Genomic DNA, 16,623 nt, shown 5'->3' on the forward strand with positions numbered 1-16,623 from the left:
CCAGGCTTCCCACTGTGTGCTTTGCAGTGCTCCACATGGCAGTCCCTGGGGAGGGAGCCCAGAGCAGGCCCGTTCATGCCAGAGGGATGCAGATGGGCTCAGGGCTGACCTGCAGCTCACACTCAGCTCCCAGACCCAGCAGATCAGACACAGCTCAGGTGCTGAAAAGGCTGAAGTGCTGCAGCCAGGGGTGCAGGGACCCTGCCTGGGCACTCCTCGTGCAGACAGATGGAGCTGGATCACAGCACTGCAATATTCTGCAGCTCAATCCCTGTCTCCACCTCGAATGAGCAAGCCAATTTTGATTTATTTGAGCAACAGCACAGTGAGTTTTTCAGAACTTGTAAAAAACATTTATAAATGGCTAAATATATTAAAAACAACCAACTCCATAAAGACTTCAGAGCACTGCTAAGTAGAGCAACAGAATAGGTTTATCAAGATATAAAATATATGGCTCAGACATACCCTGCCAGCAGAAATACTCAATGTTTAAGATGAGGGAAGAGAGATTCAGTGAGGGTTTGTTTTCCTGGCAGCCCTCCATACATGCACATAAACCTCTTGTAGCACCACACTGATATTTAAACTAATTAGCACCAGGAAAGCCTTAGGACTGTGCTTTTCTCCCAGCCTGTTCCCGGGGACACAGGGGGCTCCAAAATCTGGCTGAGATCACATCCCACTCACGTCCCAGGATGCTGCAGCCCAGGAGCCCCAGCACAACCCCCTTCCTGCCCAAGTACACAGGAACACAGAGCAGAACACTTGGCAAAGGGAAAAAAATCCCCCCTCTGCCCAAACTGCCCACTCAGCACTATGTGAGAGGATAAAAATAGCAGGCAGGAGAGCTGGCCCTGAATATCAAACAGCACTCTCACCCAAATCAACTTCCCCTTCACTCTGTTCTCCTGCAGGCTGCACGTTGCCTGAATTTCCTATTCCTCATAAACACAGCCAGTGGGGATTTAGCTCTGGGGAGCTGCAGACTGGCACATCCACCATCATCGCTCTGGCAACCCCCCACCAGGCTCTGGAAAGAGCTCCTGACGTCCAGAGGAGAAAGGACAGGCTGGGGGGTGGCTTTTGTGAATATTCAACACCTCTGCACAGCAGGCCTGCCTATTATTAGTATAGGGGATGTCAAAGAAGCTCCTCTCATGCAAAGTTTCCAGTCTAGCTAATTAACACTGGCTTCCTCCAGCATATAAATTTGGGCTTTAGTCCCTGGTACACAAGTACACAGGGCAGGAAGGGAGGGAAGGAGCAGAGGACAGGAATGGCTGCAGTCATCTCTAAAGGATGGAAATTACAGACAGAGAGAATTAACACACATTGAGAGGAGGCTTCCCATTTCAGGAAGGCCTGAATCTTCCTTCTTTAAAAAAAAAGGTTGGATGTGGCACTCAGTGCCATGGTTCAGTTGAGATGTTGGGGCATGGGTTGGACTCAATGTTAAAGGTCTTTTCCAGCCTGGTGGCTCTGTGATTCCTCCTGGAGCACATCCCCAGAGCATCTGTCTGGAAAAGGCTGAGATGATTTTAACTGGGCAGCTAACAAGAAGCAAAAAGTTCCCTCACAAGGGGCAGCAGAGGCCAGTGATTTGGGTCAGGGTGCGACTGTCACCCTCTGTTTCTGACATCCATCAGACATCTCCCAGCACTGCTCTGGAGCTGCAGGAAGGAGCTCACTGCTCCCCCTGCTCCAGGATCAGCCACATCCCAGCTGGCAGGACCTGCCGGAGGGTAAATCAGAGGCAGGAGAGATGCTGAGGGTGCTGTCAGGGCAGCCTTTCAGGGCACTCTGTGATCTCTGCTGCAACAAAGCCTGCAGTTCAGGGCACCTTGAGGTCTCCTGCAAGTTGGTCTTGATTGTGCCAAACTGCTCCCATAAAAGCAAATGGCTCTAAGTGATCTAAGTGCTAAATCAAAATGCTCTGCACATGAACTGCTTCAACACAGAGTTTTCTCCAGGCTGAAGAGTGTACCCTGGAAAAAAATTAAAGACTGAAAACTTTTAGAAGTCTGACCTTATTTATTTTTACTTGATTCTTAAATTAGGAGATAAACTTAAAAAAAAGCACTGTATGGCTCCACATGTACCACTCTCCAGTGCTTCAGTTTCCTATTCCCACCTTCAAAGTAGAACAATAAACTTATCTACTCCATAAAAAACTTCTTCAGCTTGTGCCCAGATTTCAGATACTCCTTCTCGTAAGGATAAATCCCTCCTTTCTGCACTGCTCTGCCACCTCACTGGTGTCAGCTGTCAATGAAAGCACCTGACAAAAGACACCCAGGCCCACAAATCTCACCCCAAATGTACACATCTTGCCAGAGCAGAAACATCTTTCTGGCCAAGAGGTGAAGTGCAGCCCTGTAGATCTTCACTGAGCTAGGAGCAGAGGTGACAGATGAGTTTTCCAGCACTGCTGTTGTGAGCCACATTTCTGTATCCTGCTCCTGCAGCACTTGCACAGCACCTCTGATTTATAAACCAAAGGTTTCAGAGCTGCCTGCTTGCCATGATTTAAAAACCAGCTGAACAGACCTCCCCAAACCCAATTCTCTGCCTCAGGGGGCCACAGGTCTTTGGCACGGCCGTGAGTCAAACAGCACCCACAGATCCCTGGGGTCACGAGCAGCTCACTTCCCTTTCCAGCTCCACATCCTTCCCAGCTATCACCACACGAGAAGCACTTTCTTGGCTACCCTTTCCCAAACTTCAGCAGGGTGCTTGTTTGCTGAGGTTTCAGTTTTTCACAGCTTCTCTAAGGGTCTCTGATGCAATCTGGGCTCTGTTTGCAATCTGAAACAGGCCTGGCTTTAGGATGCTCAGGGCACAGATAATTTAGGAGCAATTTTGTGTTAAAACAGCACCTTGGCTTCCAGGAGGGCCTCCAGGACAGCTACGAAAGCTGCAAAGGCTCCTCTTAAAGAATTAATAAAGTGGTTAACTAAGGTGTAATAAAGTGATTAATTAGGGACCAAATCCATCCATGCACTGGTCAGTAGCAGACCCTGAACAGGGACCCAGCTCATGGATAACACACCTGAGACACTCCAAGGCAGGGCTTGCACACTGCACAACAGGATATTTCACTGCCCTGCTGCTCTGCAGTCACCTGCCTTTATCCTGGCCCCAAGGACAAACAGCTTTATTGAGGGATCATTTCATCTTCCAGGAAAACTTTGTTCAAAGCTTTAGATGTTCAGCTTGTCTGAAACCAGAACAGCTTTCCTGAGTTGAAAGGAGCAGCTCATGTCTCGGCAGTGAGGCAGGACCCAAAGGGAAGGAGGAGAAAAAGAAGAGCTGAACTCCTTGTCTATCTCTCCTCTGCCTTTGTACCTCAGCCCATAACAACTCAGCAAAGAAAACAGAAGTGATGCAAGATGGAATTCCAGAAAGTCACAAGTGACCAAAAATCCAGCAGTCCATCCCTGCATGTGTTCCCTGGAAAGCAACACCCAGCACAAGGAGGAGGGCGAAGTCAGCATCACTCACTGCCAACTTACTGTGATGGAACAGCACACACAGAGGCCAGGGACCCCCTGGAAATCACATTTCAGGAAGGCAGCTCATCAAATATCAAAGGGGAAAGGGATACAAGAAAGGTCTGGTGAGGAAGAACAGCAGTGGGGCAGGAAAGAGCCACAGAGACACAAGAAAAGGTCAGCTCCCCTCTCCACTCCAGCAGGGAAATTCCTGGCTCCCACACCATCCTTTGTTCCTGTGCCCTACAAGAACTACAAGGGCTAAACCTCTTCTGCCATACTCAGAGGAAAACTCTGCCTGCATCACACTGCAGGATGGGAAATCTGTTGGGTTTGGGGACAACCCAGATCTGTTGGGTACCACTGAAACCAGACATGAGTACTACAAATCCCAAACAAGACCATGAAATAACCAAAGCCTCCAGACTTCAAATACAGGGCACAGCAAAAATACCAACCCCCACCCAAGCAAGAAAACATATTAAATTATACCATTTTTGCCATCTTTTCTGAATTTTTCCCAGAGGAAAACACGAACATCCCCAGGCCCACAACAGTTTTTACTTCCCCCACTAGAAGCATCATTCACCAAAAAAAGAACCAAGTGGATTGTGCCTATACCTGCAAAACACTTTGGGAAAGAAGCAGTGACATGAATTTGTTACCGAGATGGTGCTGGGAGCAGCACCAAACCCAAAGGACACAGGGCTAAAAAAGGAAGGAGAAAAAATAAACCCATCAAAACCACGGAGCAGATCTGAAGGCGATGGGAAACGTCACAGTTCCCTCCACCTGCAAGGAGCACTCAGCCACAGGAGGCCCAGTGCCAGTCCAACAGCCTCTGCTACACATGGAAGGGACACTGATTTGGGGAAAACACAGTGCACCTGAGCTTTTATTGCTACCAAATAATACCAAACCAAAACCATCCCCATCTGTGGCTGAAGGACCCAGGGATTGAGGAAGCTGTTAGTCAGGCATATTGCTATAAACACAAAGCCCAGTGCAGGCAAATGCCAGCCCTGAAGCAGGCAAGGGCACGTTGCACACAGCTCCTTACCCGACCGATCTGCAGCTTCTCAGCTCCAGGCTTGAAGAGGTTCCACCGACGGCCACCGTTCCTGCAGTTCCCGCGCACCTTCAGGGTCTTTGAAGCCTGCTCGTTCTCAGCTGCCAGGAGAAAATCCACGGGAACAAAAAAATAAAAAGGAATGACAAAAGATAAATGCTGTGCTTTAGCTCAGGCTGGGGGCGGAGGCTGTTCTTTTAAATGAAAGAAACAAAATTGTTTGCAAGAGACTCATTCAACCTCTCCTTTAGAAAAAGAGAGCACAGAGTATATTTAGGTGCTTTATTCAGTGCTCTTGGGATGCAAGAGAAATAGTGCAGCTTGGATACTACGAAAAGGCAGAGCCGGGAGCCACATCCCAGCGTGGGGTCAGCCCAACTGGGTGTGGAGCCAGGATGCTCTGCCAGGAGCTCCAGGAGCAGGAGACCCTCACCAGCCCGCAGCACTGTGCCCAGGGCAGCAGCTCCCTGGGTCCCAACTGCTCCAGCAGCAGCACCTGCAGCAATCCCAGCTGCACACTCTCCATGGTCCATAGGTGAGTGGATCTTGGACCTTTCCAGGCCTTGGAAATGAAACAGCTCCTCCAATTTACACGCAAACCAGAAATGGGTAAGGCCATAAAAGCTGTTTTTTTAAGGAAACTGGGCTGGTTCTCACCCCCAGCATTTCAGACCAAGCCCTCAGAGATGCAGTTTTGGTCTAGCTTTGAGTGATACCACTCACAGCAGACCCCAGGCTGGCCTTGCAGATGGCACTACCCAGGCACACAGCAGCTTGTGAAAAAGAGGCAAATGAGCTCTACTTTTCCAGTCAACCGAAATGTTCAGCTCCACATCCTATCTGTCTCTTTTTGGGGTGAAGCTGCCATTATGTATGAGACCAGAGTTTTCCCTCCCACATTTAGCAAGCTTAAATTTTAATCCCTTCTTCCATCAGGCTCTTCACATCCCCTGGGCTGGAGGGAAGGAAACAGAGCTGAGCACCACTGGTGCCCCCAGAGCAGCTGCTAGCACAGGTACATGTGATCCAGGCAGTGCACATATGTGGTACATGCATCCCCACAGCTGCTCCCACCACCTGGAGCTCCTCATCCCAGTCACGGAGCAAAGATCTACAGAAAAAAGCCACATTCTGGAATTCTTCCCTGAAAGATGCAAAACGCTCAATTTCTATCTCCTGACGCACCTCCCACCAGGCAGAGGTTTCAGGCTGTGTCAGTCCTGAGGGGTTTGAGACCAGACTAAATGGTTCCATGCTTTGGGAGAGAGGAGACCCCCAAACCAAACAGGTGGGGGCTCTGCCCTGCCCAGGCTGGAGCGCAGCAGGGCTGGGATGCAGCTGCAGGGCTGGGATGCAGCAGCAGGGCTGGGATGCAGCTGCAGGGCTGGGATGCAGCTGCAGGGCTGGGATGCAGCTGCAGGGCTGGGATGCAGCTGCAGGCTGGCTGGGCAGCCATCCTGGTTTTCCTCCAGCGTTGTTGGGAGAGAGATTGCACTGAGACCTATTTCCTCAATGCTGATGCAGGCAGCCTGCTGCTATTTTTAGCAGCCCACGTTTCACTTTGGAGACTCTTGGAGAGCCAGGCTGCAGCACGGGGCTGGTTCCAGCAGGAGGAGGCGATGGATGGAGCAGCATGCAAACAGGGAATGCTCACTGTGAGGGGCTGTGTGACCCCCTGTGCTGGGAACCATTGCACCCCAGCAGCAGAGCCATCAATTAACAGCACAGGCAGCTAATTGGCCTTATCCTGCCCAGCTCTTCTGAACCCTGATGTGCTGCCACCATCCATCAGCCGCCCGGATCCCCGGAGTGCTCCCAAGCGATGCCAGCACAACCTGGCAGCGCTTCCGTGCTCGCCCATCACTAAATCACAGGACCCTTCGTGCCAGCAGTGGCCCTTCAGGAAATCATTTCCCTTCTCTCATTATCAATCTTTTTAATTAGGAGGTTCATAAAATGATGTCATCTATTCAGCCATCAGCCAATTTACCTGCCAGCACGAGACCCTGCCAGCAAATGCATTCCACAGTGCTCTCTCTGGTGTCACTGTGAGCAGGACAAATGCAGAGAGGTCATCCCAGTCTTTGGCTCATGAGACTCCCTCCTTCATCATTAAAAGTACCCAAGCACAAGAGGAAAACACCGTTCACTTCTTGTGTTTCCAAACAAACATCAGACTTGAGCTGTGATCTCAGTATTCATCATCACTCACCACCTCCAAACAGTGAGTACTCAGTGAATACTCACCACGGAGGATTCTTAGAGGACAGAAATTCAGGAGAAAACCACCAAACATAAACTCACACAGCAGTTACTGAACAGCTTTTACACCTCATGTGCCTACCCCTGTTCATCCTCTTATAATCAGATTACAGGAATGTGTTCAGAGACATCAGAGAGAGAAAACAGCCTTATTTCACAAACACACCGTCCACAAGAAGATCCTGTTAGCCAGCAAGGAACTCCTCAGCATGCGGCTCTCAGAGCTCCCTCACCTGGCATCAGGGATGTAACCAGCACAGATGCAAACCACATTCCTGACTCTTCCACCCCTGCTGCCCTTGGCTGCCTCTGCAGCATGGGTGACACTCAGAAAGCAAAGCTGGCAGAGAAGAGGCTCTCACCATGGCTCTGCAGCATGGGTGACACCAAAAAGCCAAGGTGGCAGAGAAGAGGCTCTCACCATGGCTGTGGAGCATGGGTGACACCAAGAAGCAAAGCTGGCAGAGAAGAGGCACTCACCACGGCTCTGCAGCATCGGTGACACCGAAAAGCCAAGGTGACAGAGAATAGGCTCTCACCATGGCTCTGCAGCATGGGTGACCCCAAAAAGCCAAGCTGGCAGAGAAGAGGCTCTCACCATGGCTCTGCAGCATGGGTGACCCCAAAAAGCCAAGGTGACAGAGAAGAGGCACTCACCACGGCTCTGGAGCATGGGTGACCCCAAAAAGCCAAGGTGGCAGAGAATAGGCACTCACCATAGCTCTGGAGCATGGGTGACCCCAAAAAGCCAAGGTGGCAGAGAAGAAGCACTCACCACAGCTCTGGAGCATGGGTGACCCCAAAAAGCCAAGCTGGCAGAGAAGAGGCTCTCACCATGGCTGTGCAGCATGGGTGACACCAAAAAGCAAAGCTGGCAGAGAAGAGGCTCTCACCATGGCTCTGCAGCATGGGTGACACCAAAAAGCCAAGCTGGCAGAGAAGAGGCTCTCACCATGGCTCTGCAGCATGGGTGACCCCAAAAAGCCAAGGTGGCAGAGAAGAAGCACTCACCACAGCTCTGGAGCATGGGTGACACCAAGAAGCCAAGGTGGCAGAGAAGAAGCACTCACCACGTCTGCGGAGCAGGTGCTGCATGCGCCCTCCCAGCTGGTCCAGCCCCATGGGGGTGCTCTGCGAGAGCGGCTCCGAGCGGCAGCGCTCCACCAGCGCCTTGAAGGGCTCTGCCTGGGGGCACGGCTGCGCGCGGTGAGACGTCGGCTGCCAAGAGAAGGGCCACAGAACGATTTCACTAACAGCACTCAAATCTCAGGCAAAGCAAGCGCAGGACATACAATAATACACAGAATGACCACGGCACAGCCCGCTGCAGTCTGCACTCGGTGCATTTCTGACTGCAAGGTCAGGACCTGCTGGCCCTGGTGTGTAGCCCCCATTGCAAGGGGCTCAGACCTTGTACAGCTTTGGGCCCAACGCTTCCAGTGGCACTGAGTGTCCCAGGAACTTCTGGGAGTGATCCTGATGGAGACCCCCTCGCTGCTCTGCATTTTGGGAGCAAGGCTGCCCTCCCATTCCCAAGCCCCAGCAGGAGCATACACAGAAAAGGATTAGCTGGTGCTGAGGACCCTGTACCAGCAAGGGCTGGCGGCTTCCAAGGAACAGCAAAGAGCAGCCAAACAGGTTGGCAGCTCACTGATAGCAACAGCTAACCAGACATGTCCTTGCATCTATAGCCTACAAAATATTTACTTGACTAGAACAGCTGCAATTGATTGAGGCACCCAAAAAATGGTTAAATACCTCAGTTATACCTTAATGTTTGCTAACACTAATCCAAAGAATTGGCATTTACAGCTAAGTGGAGGAAAATGTTGGTGTTTTCCCCACTCCAACTTTTATTATTCTATTCCAGGATGAAAAGTTCCTGAAAATGACAACTGTACCATGACATTTTGCAGAATGGAATGTTCTTTTTAAAAACATCACAATTCAAACTCCTATTTTTCATTTTATTCTCTGTGACATGTGACACCATGGAAGTCTTGTGTATAATCTTAGAGTCAAGAAATCAGAAGAAAAATCATTTGACAACGGTCAAGGGCAGCAAACAGGAGGTGTTCCTCTCTAAGAGGTTTCCAGGCTCAATCACAGATGTGTATTTGTCACACTTCCAGGAGCCTGCTAATAACTGAGTGCCTGGGATGGTTTGGTGGATCCATCCTCAAGACTCCAGCAGCTCATTTTCACTTATGTGCTGTTATTTTCATTTACAGATGAAGAACAAAGCAGACAGGCTGTAATTACCCCAGAAGAAAGCTGTGGATGAATTAAGGCTCCATCCCCCAGCACCAGCATCACAGCCAGTGAGGCAGTACACTTCTCTTGGCTGGAAAGCAGCTGGGAGGAGGTAAAAGGCAAAGAAAACCTTCCATCCAGGGAATTTTCAACACAGAGTCCCTTTAGCATACTGCCTAGAGGTGCTCCTTCCCATCCCTACTCTGATGCCCTGGTTTAATTTTTGAGGCCAGGAATGGGATAAAGGAAAGGCACACCATGTGTTTAAAGAAAGCATGTGGAAAACTGAATTATCCATGTGTTCCATGCTGGTTCTATATACATGCAAAGCCTATCAGCTTTGCAAACTCAACCTGCCTTTCCCTGACAATGTTAAAAATACGCTTCCCAAAAAACCCTACCCCACTATAGATAGCACTAAATATAGGCTTTAATTCAAGATTTTGCTAGCACCTCCTGGTTATTATGAATACAAGAATCTGCACAGCTTGCAGATAGGCTTTAGAGGTTTTGTCTCCTCTAAAAATAAAATGATTGTCAGACACAACCATATTAAAAGCCATAAATACCCAAAATCTTCATTCTGCAAGTAAATTGCACCTCACTGCAGACAGGAATACAGCACTCTTTTGGCAACAGCAGGATATAGAAAGTGAAGTACTATTTCTTAATCTGGAAGGACTATTAAGTCTTTTGTTACAGCAGGCTAAGACACAACCCAGGAGCTGAATAACCAGGAGATGAAGAAAGTTCTGAAGATCAACTCTCCCAGATACTGCTTCCTGGTCAGTGCCATTCAGCAGTGGGAGGAAAGGGAAAAATCCCCTCAGCAATCCTATCTCTGCAGCTGCTCCCACAATAAACCAATCTCAAGCTAAAAGTCACTATGGGCATCACCTGCAATTTCTCCTCAAACACAGACAGAAAAGGGAACTTTGCTGGATCTTCCTCTTGTGAAAAGGCACTTGGAGCTGCACTACAGCCAAACCCAAAGCTGTGGGAGGATCTGAGCTCTGCCCCAGCTATCAGGCAGCAGATCTGCAAACCCATCCCCTGGCGTGCGCACACTCAGGCGAATCAGCAACGCTGCGCTTCCAGTCGGACCCACCGCAGCGAGAGGCTCCCGCGTTCCCACACGGAGCAGCTATGGCATGGGAACCCCCACAACCTCCTACGGCCCTGACAGCACCCATATCCGTGTGGGCCACTTGGAGCAGCAGCACACTGCACCAGGAACAGCCTTTGTGCCACGGGGACAGTTTGGATCCGAGGCCAGGACTCAGAGGAATACCCTCAACACTGTTCTGGGGAAACATCTGCAGTGACGCAGGAGTTTGAGCACACGGCCCCTTACAGAGCTCTGAAACCAAACCCAGCACCCCATCAGCACGGCACCTCATCCTATGGGACACACAGCTTTTGCCAAGGCTGACAAGCCTGTAGAAATCTCATTTTCACACTTCTGGCAATCCCACTTCCCCCAGAAACGGCCTCACAAACCCAACTGGGGGCTGGTGCAGAACAGCCAGAAGCAAGCTGCAGCCTGCAAACCCCTTGGAGATAAAATTCTGAATCCCAAGGAAAAGATTCGACTTTCTGGTCCATCCAAATAACCTCTTATTTCCCAAGCAAGCCAGCAGAGGGCACAGAAAGACTGCGGTGAAAGCCTCAGCTCTGCCACTGCGAGGGTGACACGAGCCCGGAGGCTCCGAGATGCTCCTGGTCACGGCCCTGGGACAAGCAGGGACCTCACTCTATGGCAGACCTCTCTGCCAGAAATAAACCTGACACTTGTTTCTATGTCCTAAAAACTCCAAACTGATACCTGAAATATGAATTCAGATGCCTATTTTGCATTCTTGCCTCATGTCACTGCAAAGGAGGTATCAAATCACCCACAAACCCTGTCCATGGACACACCAGCCAGTCTGGAACCCTGATGGAAGGCTGGAATTGCAAAATACATGGTATCAAAGCTGCTTTCCATCCAAACATCATCTCAAGCTACTGGAAATGCTCAAAGACAACTCCTGGGGCTATGCCTGACTTCCTGCAGCAGCAGTTTCCCTGCTGGGATGCTGTGGTGTTTTTAGAGGTTGGAGGAGGATAATTCACTTCAGCAGAGTCATGGAAAATGGAAACTCTGTCCAAGAACTAGTGAAACCTCCATGCCATCTTTTACTCCATGTCTCAGAGTAAGGATGGCACTGTGACTCCAGAGCTGCAGCAGTGTGAATGGAGTAATGCATTTCCCATGGACAATTTGTTTTGACCTTTACTGTTCTTCCAATTCTTCAACACATTTTATCTCCACTGTTTCACAAGTTCTCAGAACACATGAGAATTTGGGATGGGATCTGAAAGCAACTATCAGGGATGTGCTTTTCTACTTTTCTGCATCTGCTTTTATTAAATGCTGCTGCAATGCTATTTCCTTTAAAGCACCAGGATCAAATCCTACCAAACTACTTGACCATATCATCACTCAGCTCCTGCCCAAAGACATTAGAATTTTAAAAGACAACACCAGGAAAGCAAAAACCAGGTGTATTAATTGCAGATACAACTAAACAGATTTACTTACTGACAGAACCAATGTACAGATCATCCCCTAAATCCCACTCCAGCATCCCTTGTGCTACACCAGCCTGTTTCTCACACCATCTCCCCACAAGAGCCTCTGTGGGAACAGGCACTTTTATGCTTTTCTTGGGATAATGTTTAAGTTGTTTGGGAAATGCTTTCTGCCCTACTCTGCTCACACACTGTAAAACTGCTGGGAACTTGCTCAGAGCAGCTGGCCTGGCCAAGCCACCCCGTCCTGGCAGCACCTTCTCCTGCCTGTGGTTGAGCACTTCCCTTGAAATATAAATCCTGCAGTTAATCAGAGCAGCCTGGAGTGGAGGCAGCAGGGCCAGTGTCTGTCCTGAGAAACAGGTGCCAGCAAAGAGATGGACTGAGCCCTAAAACAATAAGAGGCTGGAGTTTGCTGCTGCTGTCACGCTCAGGCTGAAGTTACTCCTCTTCCATGTTTATTTTTGGTAAAGTGTTTCCGAGTGCCGCTCCCTGATGGGAGACAGGCGAGCAAATCCCTGGGGTATCTCAGGTCATTTGTTACTGGAGCTGCTGGCAGACTCTCCAGGGCTGTTCCTGCCCAGGAGATCCCTCCTTCAGCCTCCCATTGCTCTGGGTTTGGTGCCACCACCCGGGATCTGCGCACTGCCAAACCTGCAGCAGGAGTTCCTGGCGTGCAGGAGGTGTCCAGAACCCAGCTGGGCTGTGTGCTTTCCCTCCCCCTTGCCCAGGAGGCAGCCAGCCCTCCCTGGCAGAGGAAGCCACGAGGCCGTGTGCTATCGCCACCCTCCACGGGAACTCGGGGGAGGCTTCCTGTCCAGTTATCTCAAGTACCATATTTAAATTTCTTGGTTAGTAAGCTGCAACAGCTGAGCTGGGACTTAGGGCATCTCCTGTTCACACAGCTGAGCTGGGAGAGCGCTGGGGTTGTGCCCTGAGAGCGCTGGGGCCAGCCAGGCAGGCCCTGCCCTCCCAGCAGCATTGTGGCTGCTCCAGGAGAAGAGTGCTGGTATTCCCCTCTGCTCCACTCCATCCTTTCGTGCCACTCTCATCTTGCTCCTGTCCAGAATACTTTCAGCTTGGTCCCTGGGAAGGGATATCAAACCACAGCCCTCTCAAACTCCTCCTAAAAATGTTTCTTCCAGAAACCCCAAGAAGTGACCAACCACTACTCACTTCTCTGGAGTGCCTGGGATTACACAGAGAGCTTCAGTAACTCTTTGTATCACACAGAAACAGCAGTAAAACAAAACCAGGAATAACTAACAATACTGCTGCCTGTTTTAGCTGCGAGTCAGAAGTTCAGATTTTTTCCCCCAGCATTTCTAATCTGCTGCCAATTTTCAAACACTTCCCCTCTTGGCTCAGAAGTTACTGCAACTCCTTTTCCAACAGCCAACAGTGTCACCACCTCTGGAATATCTCTTGTCTCTCAAAACCCAATAGGAAAAGAGAAAGTTTCTTCACAAATCAACCTTATTTTTCTACCTGGCACCTTGAAAAAAGAAAAAGTCCTCATTTCAGTCTCAGCTAACCAGCAGGTATCCAAAAGAACCCTAAAGCTGGGCTTCACACTGGCTCCACAGGACTTCTGAGGTTTCGTAGCAATAAGCTGGACAAGACAGACTTTTAACACCCAGAACCTAGTTGAAAATACTTACATGTTTTGAGGATTTTAAGAGCTTTTAAAGACTTGCTTGTACCAGACAGGAACATCCTGCCATGACTGGAGCCGCTAGAATTGCCCACCTCTCATTCATCACCCACCCCATCACTCCCACAACTCTTTAAGGTAAGAAAACACAGAGGTCGAAGAGCAACTGCTGAGTTCTGTCTGCCCACAGCACGCTTAAAAACTCTCAGTTTGCTAAAATCCCTCTTCTTAGGAGCTTCTACTTCAAATCAACCTAAATGAATAGAAGAAAAAAACTAAAGCTAGTGTCTAGGAATACATAAACTGCTACACCCTCTTCAAGAGACACGGATGCACATGAAGAGTCTTAGGAGCTGGAGGTTTAAGAGGTCAGACTCAGACTGATCTAAGAGCTGTGTCCACTATCCACAGAACAACCTTCTGTAGCTGCAAATCCCAATTAGGGATGTAAAAAAATGCTTTCCAGTGCAAACCAGCTTTTTGAGATGTACAACAGCATGGTCATTTTGCAAACCTTACAAAGCTGCTCTTACCTTTCCATTTTTGAGGCGTCCAGAAGAGACAATCCTCGAGACATGCACCTGGAAGGGCCTGCACTCCGTGCTGCAGTCAAACTCATCCACTCGGTCCATGACCTCCACAGAGTTCTGTTCCACAAATGAAGCGGTTCCCCGCTTTTTAATGCGGCCACCAGGCTGTTCCAAACCCTGCCTTTTCACTGTGGAACACTTTAAAAAAGTCACTACAGAAAAGTCCACGTCGGCAACTGCGGAACAGCCCATGTCCGCAGCATCCAGAATATTCTCAGGAATGTCGTGAGAAGGTGTCAGGTCCCTGCCCGTGACAGTGTCTTGGATCTCCTCAGTCACAGCTGCCTGGGGAAGGTGGATCAGAGCCTCAGGTGCTGCAGAGAAGTCACCACTGGCAGCTGGGGAATGGTCCAAATCCACAGTATCCAGCTTATTCACAGGAAGATCAGGAGAAGGTGGCACATCGCTGCCCACAACCTGTGATGTCTCTGGAGTACTGCCCGAGTCCTGAATCCCCAGCTCACCTCCCAACAAGTCCTGCAAAGGCAGCTCAGGGTTTCTCAAGTCCTGATTATCCAGTTCTGTCCTTGAAATTTCCTGAGCTGCAGCTGGAGATGGATCCATGTCTTTAGCAACCACTGGGGCACAAGCCATGTCCTCAGTAACAAGTTTAGTCAGTGATGCCTGTGGAAGGTGGGCCTGAGCCTCAGTCACTGCAGGAAAGGCACCATGAGCAGCTGGAGAGCGGCCCAGGCCTGCAGCATCCAGATTACTGACAGGAAGATCAGGAGAAGGTGCCAGGTCCCTGCCCACGACCCTCTCCAGGGCACTGCCAGTGTCTTGAAACTCCAGCTCACTTCCAGACAAGTTTGGCAAAGGCAGCTCAGGATTGCTCAAGTCCTGATTATCCAGTTCTATCTCTGAAAGCTCCTGAGCAACTGCTGGAGATGGATCCGTGTCTTTAGCAATCACTGGGGCACAAGCCACATCCCCAGAATCAAATTTAGTCGGTGATGCCTGTGGAAGGTGAGTCTGCACTTCAGTTTCTGCAGCAAAGTCCCCACTGGCAGCTGGAGAACAGCTCAGGTCCACAGTATCCAGACTATTCATGGGAAGATCATGAGAAGGTGGCAAGTCCCCGACCATGACCTGGGTCTTCTCTGGAGTAATGCCCAAGTCCTCAATTGGTTCAGCCAGAGTCGTCTGTGGAAGTTCAACCAGATCCTCAGAGAGGTCTTTGCTGTTCATCTCAGTGAAGGAGCCATCTGCAAGCTCCAACAGGTGGGACATGGATGGTTCTGGCCCAAAGGGAGAAGGTGAGGTTTCATTAAGCCTGTCGTGGCCACTGTCCAGGCCAGAGGAACCAACGCCTTTCAGCCCATCTGCAGTTTTGCAGGGCTGCACAGGCTCCTTCCCTGCCAAACTCTCAAAGCTCAGGTTCTCCCACGTGCCTGAATCTGGGGACTGCAGACAGGCTCCCACCGTGCAGAAGGCCTTCGCGTTCTCATTCTCAATAACCAAGCCCTCTTTGGGGGAGGCCACATCCTGCCTGCGGCCCCGGAAACTGCGCTGAGGCCTCTTCTCATCGGGGGAAAACGCCCTCGAAGAACCTCGCAGCCGCCTCGCTGCCTCGGCCACGCTGGTTAAGAACCTCACAACACCCCCAAAGTGAGTGGCTTTGGCAGCACCGTTTGATTTTTTTCGCTGGCTGAGATTTTCCTCACATCTCGTATCAAAGTCAAAGTAAGAAGCAGAATGATCAGTTGTATTTTCTAAGTTCTGGAAATTGGTTTCAGCCCTTTGATCTGGGAGCTTTGAATTATCTTTGCTAGCTAATGAAATTCCTTTCAGATAGCTCCAGACATCAGAGCTCCTTCCTCTCCTGCTCTCCTGTGGGAGCACAGCACACCTCTTTTGATTGTCCCCTTCTGTAATTGCAGGACTCTTAACGTGTTCAAAATTCAAAGACTCGCTCTTCCTGGCCGGTGTTCTGTGGCAGTTACCATCATTATCCTCGCCGTGTAATCTGCCACTGACATCCCTGAGACATTTACTTTCAGTGGCATCGAGTTCAGGAATGCTGATGTTCAGCTCTATGTCCTCAAAAGAAGAGTCCAAATCCTCGATGTACCCCGCGTACGAGTGGCGGGAGGGCCTCCGGCCATCGCCCAGCTTCCTAACCCTGTACACAGCTCTCTGCCCACTGCCGTGCAGGTCCTCCTCGGGGTCACACACATCCTGCACTCTGGATGCTCTCACATCCACGTTCTTGGGTGTCCTGGAGGATCTTCCCTTTTTTGATGAGCGTACCCTGTCCATGAAGGATGGCTTTTTTAATTCTGATGCCTCAGAGGCAACTCCCAGCAGAATCATGGACTGGGGCCTGTCTTTATTCGTAGAGAGTCCTTTCCTTCGTCTGACGAAATTCCAGATCCGGCTGCCCTTGGTTGTCTTCTTATACCTGTGTGTTTCCTCCTGCTCACTGGGGATTGCGTCGCCAGAGGTGCAGTGCTCGGCACCACAGGCCTCCAAGGCATCAGTGCTCCCTCCCTCCATGTTTCCTTGGAAAATCCTGTTGGCACATCCATTGGGAATGCTCACGGAAGCAGTACGCTGGAGGCCCTCTAGAACTTCCATCGCCCTGGCTCACAGGCTGGTTCCAGGAGTCATGGATGCATGGTCCTCAGATTGCTTTCTTCACAAGACTTTGAGGGAAAAGAACAAAGGAATGCAATTAGAGCAGAAAACTTTTAGAAGACACATTTCTTAAAGCATCACAAGTCAAAC

General features: G+C 50.1%; 1 protein-coding gene across 4 annotated transcripts in view; it reads right to left on the minus strand.

Moving 5' to 3' along the window:
- The window catches only part of ARHGEF9 (Cdc42 guanine nucleotide exchange factor 9), a 194,728-nt gene that overhangs the window by 154,803 nt on the left and 23,302 nt on the right, over positions 1–16,623 (minus strand). For all 4 annotated transcript variants that reach the window (XM_039731058.1, XM_039731056.1, XM_039731055.1 and 1 more), the window contains exons 2-4: positions 13,840–16,541; positions 7,896–8,043; positions 4,555–4,664 (exon numbers count right to left, since the gene is read on the minus strand). In XM_039731058.1, coding sequence (XP_039586992.1) covers positions 4,555–4,664; positions 7,896–8,043; positions 13,840–16,473 — 2,892 coding nt within the window. In that variant the 5' untranslated portion in view covers positions 16,474–16,541. The remainder of the gene's footprint in view (positions 1–4,554; positions 4,665–7,895; positions 8,044–13,839; positions 16,542–16,623) is intronic.

The sequence above is a fragment of the Passer montanus genome, unplaced genomic scaffold (genome assembly GCF_014805655.1).
Source record: "Passer montanus isolate IOZ18808 unplaced genomic scaffold, ASM1480565v1 scaffold76, whole genome shotgun sequence".
NCBI lineage: Eukaryota > Metazoa > Chordata > Aves > Passeriformes > Passeridae > Passer > Passer montanus.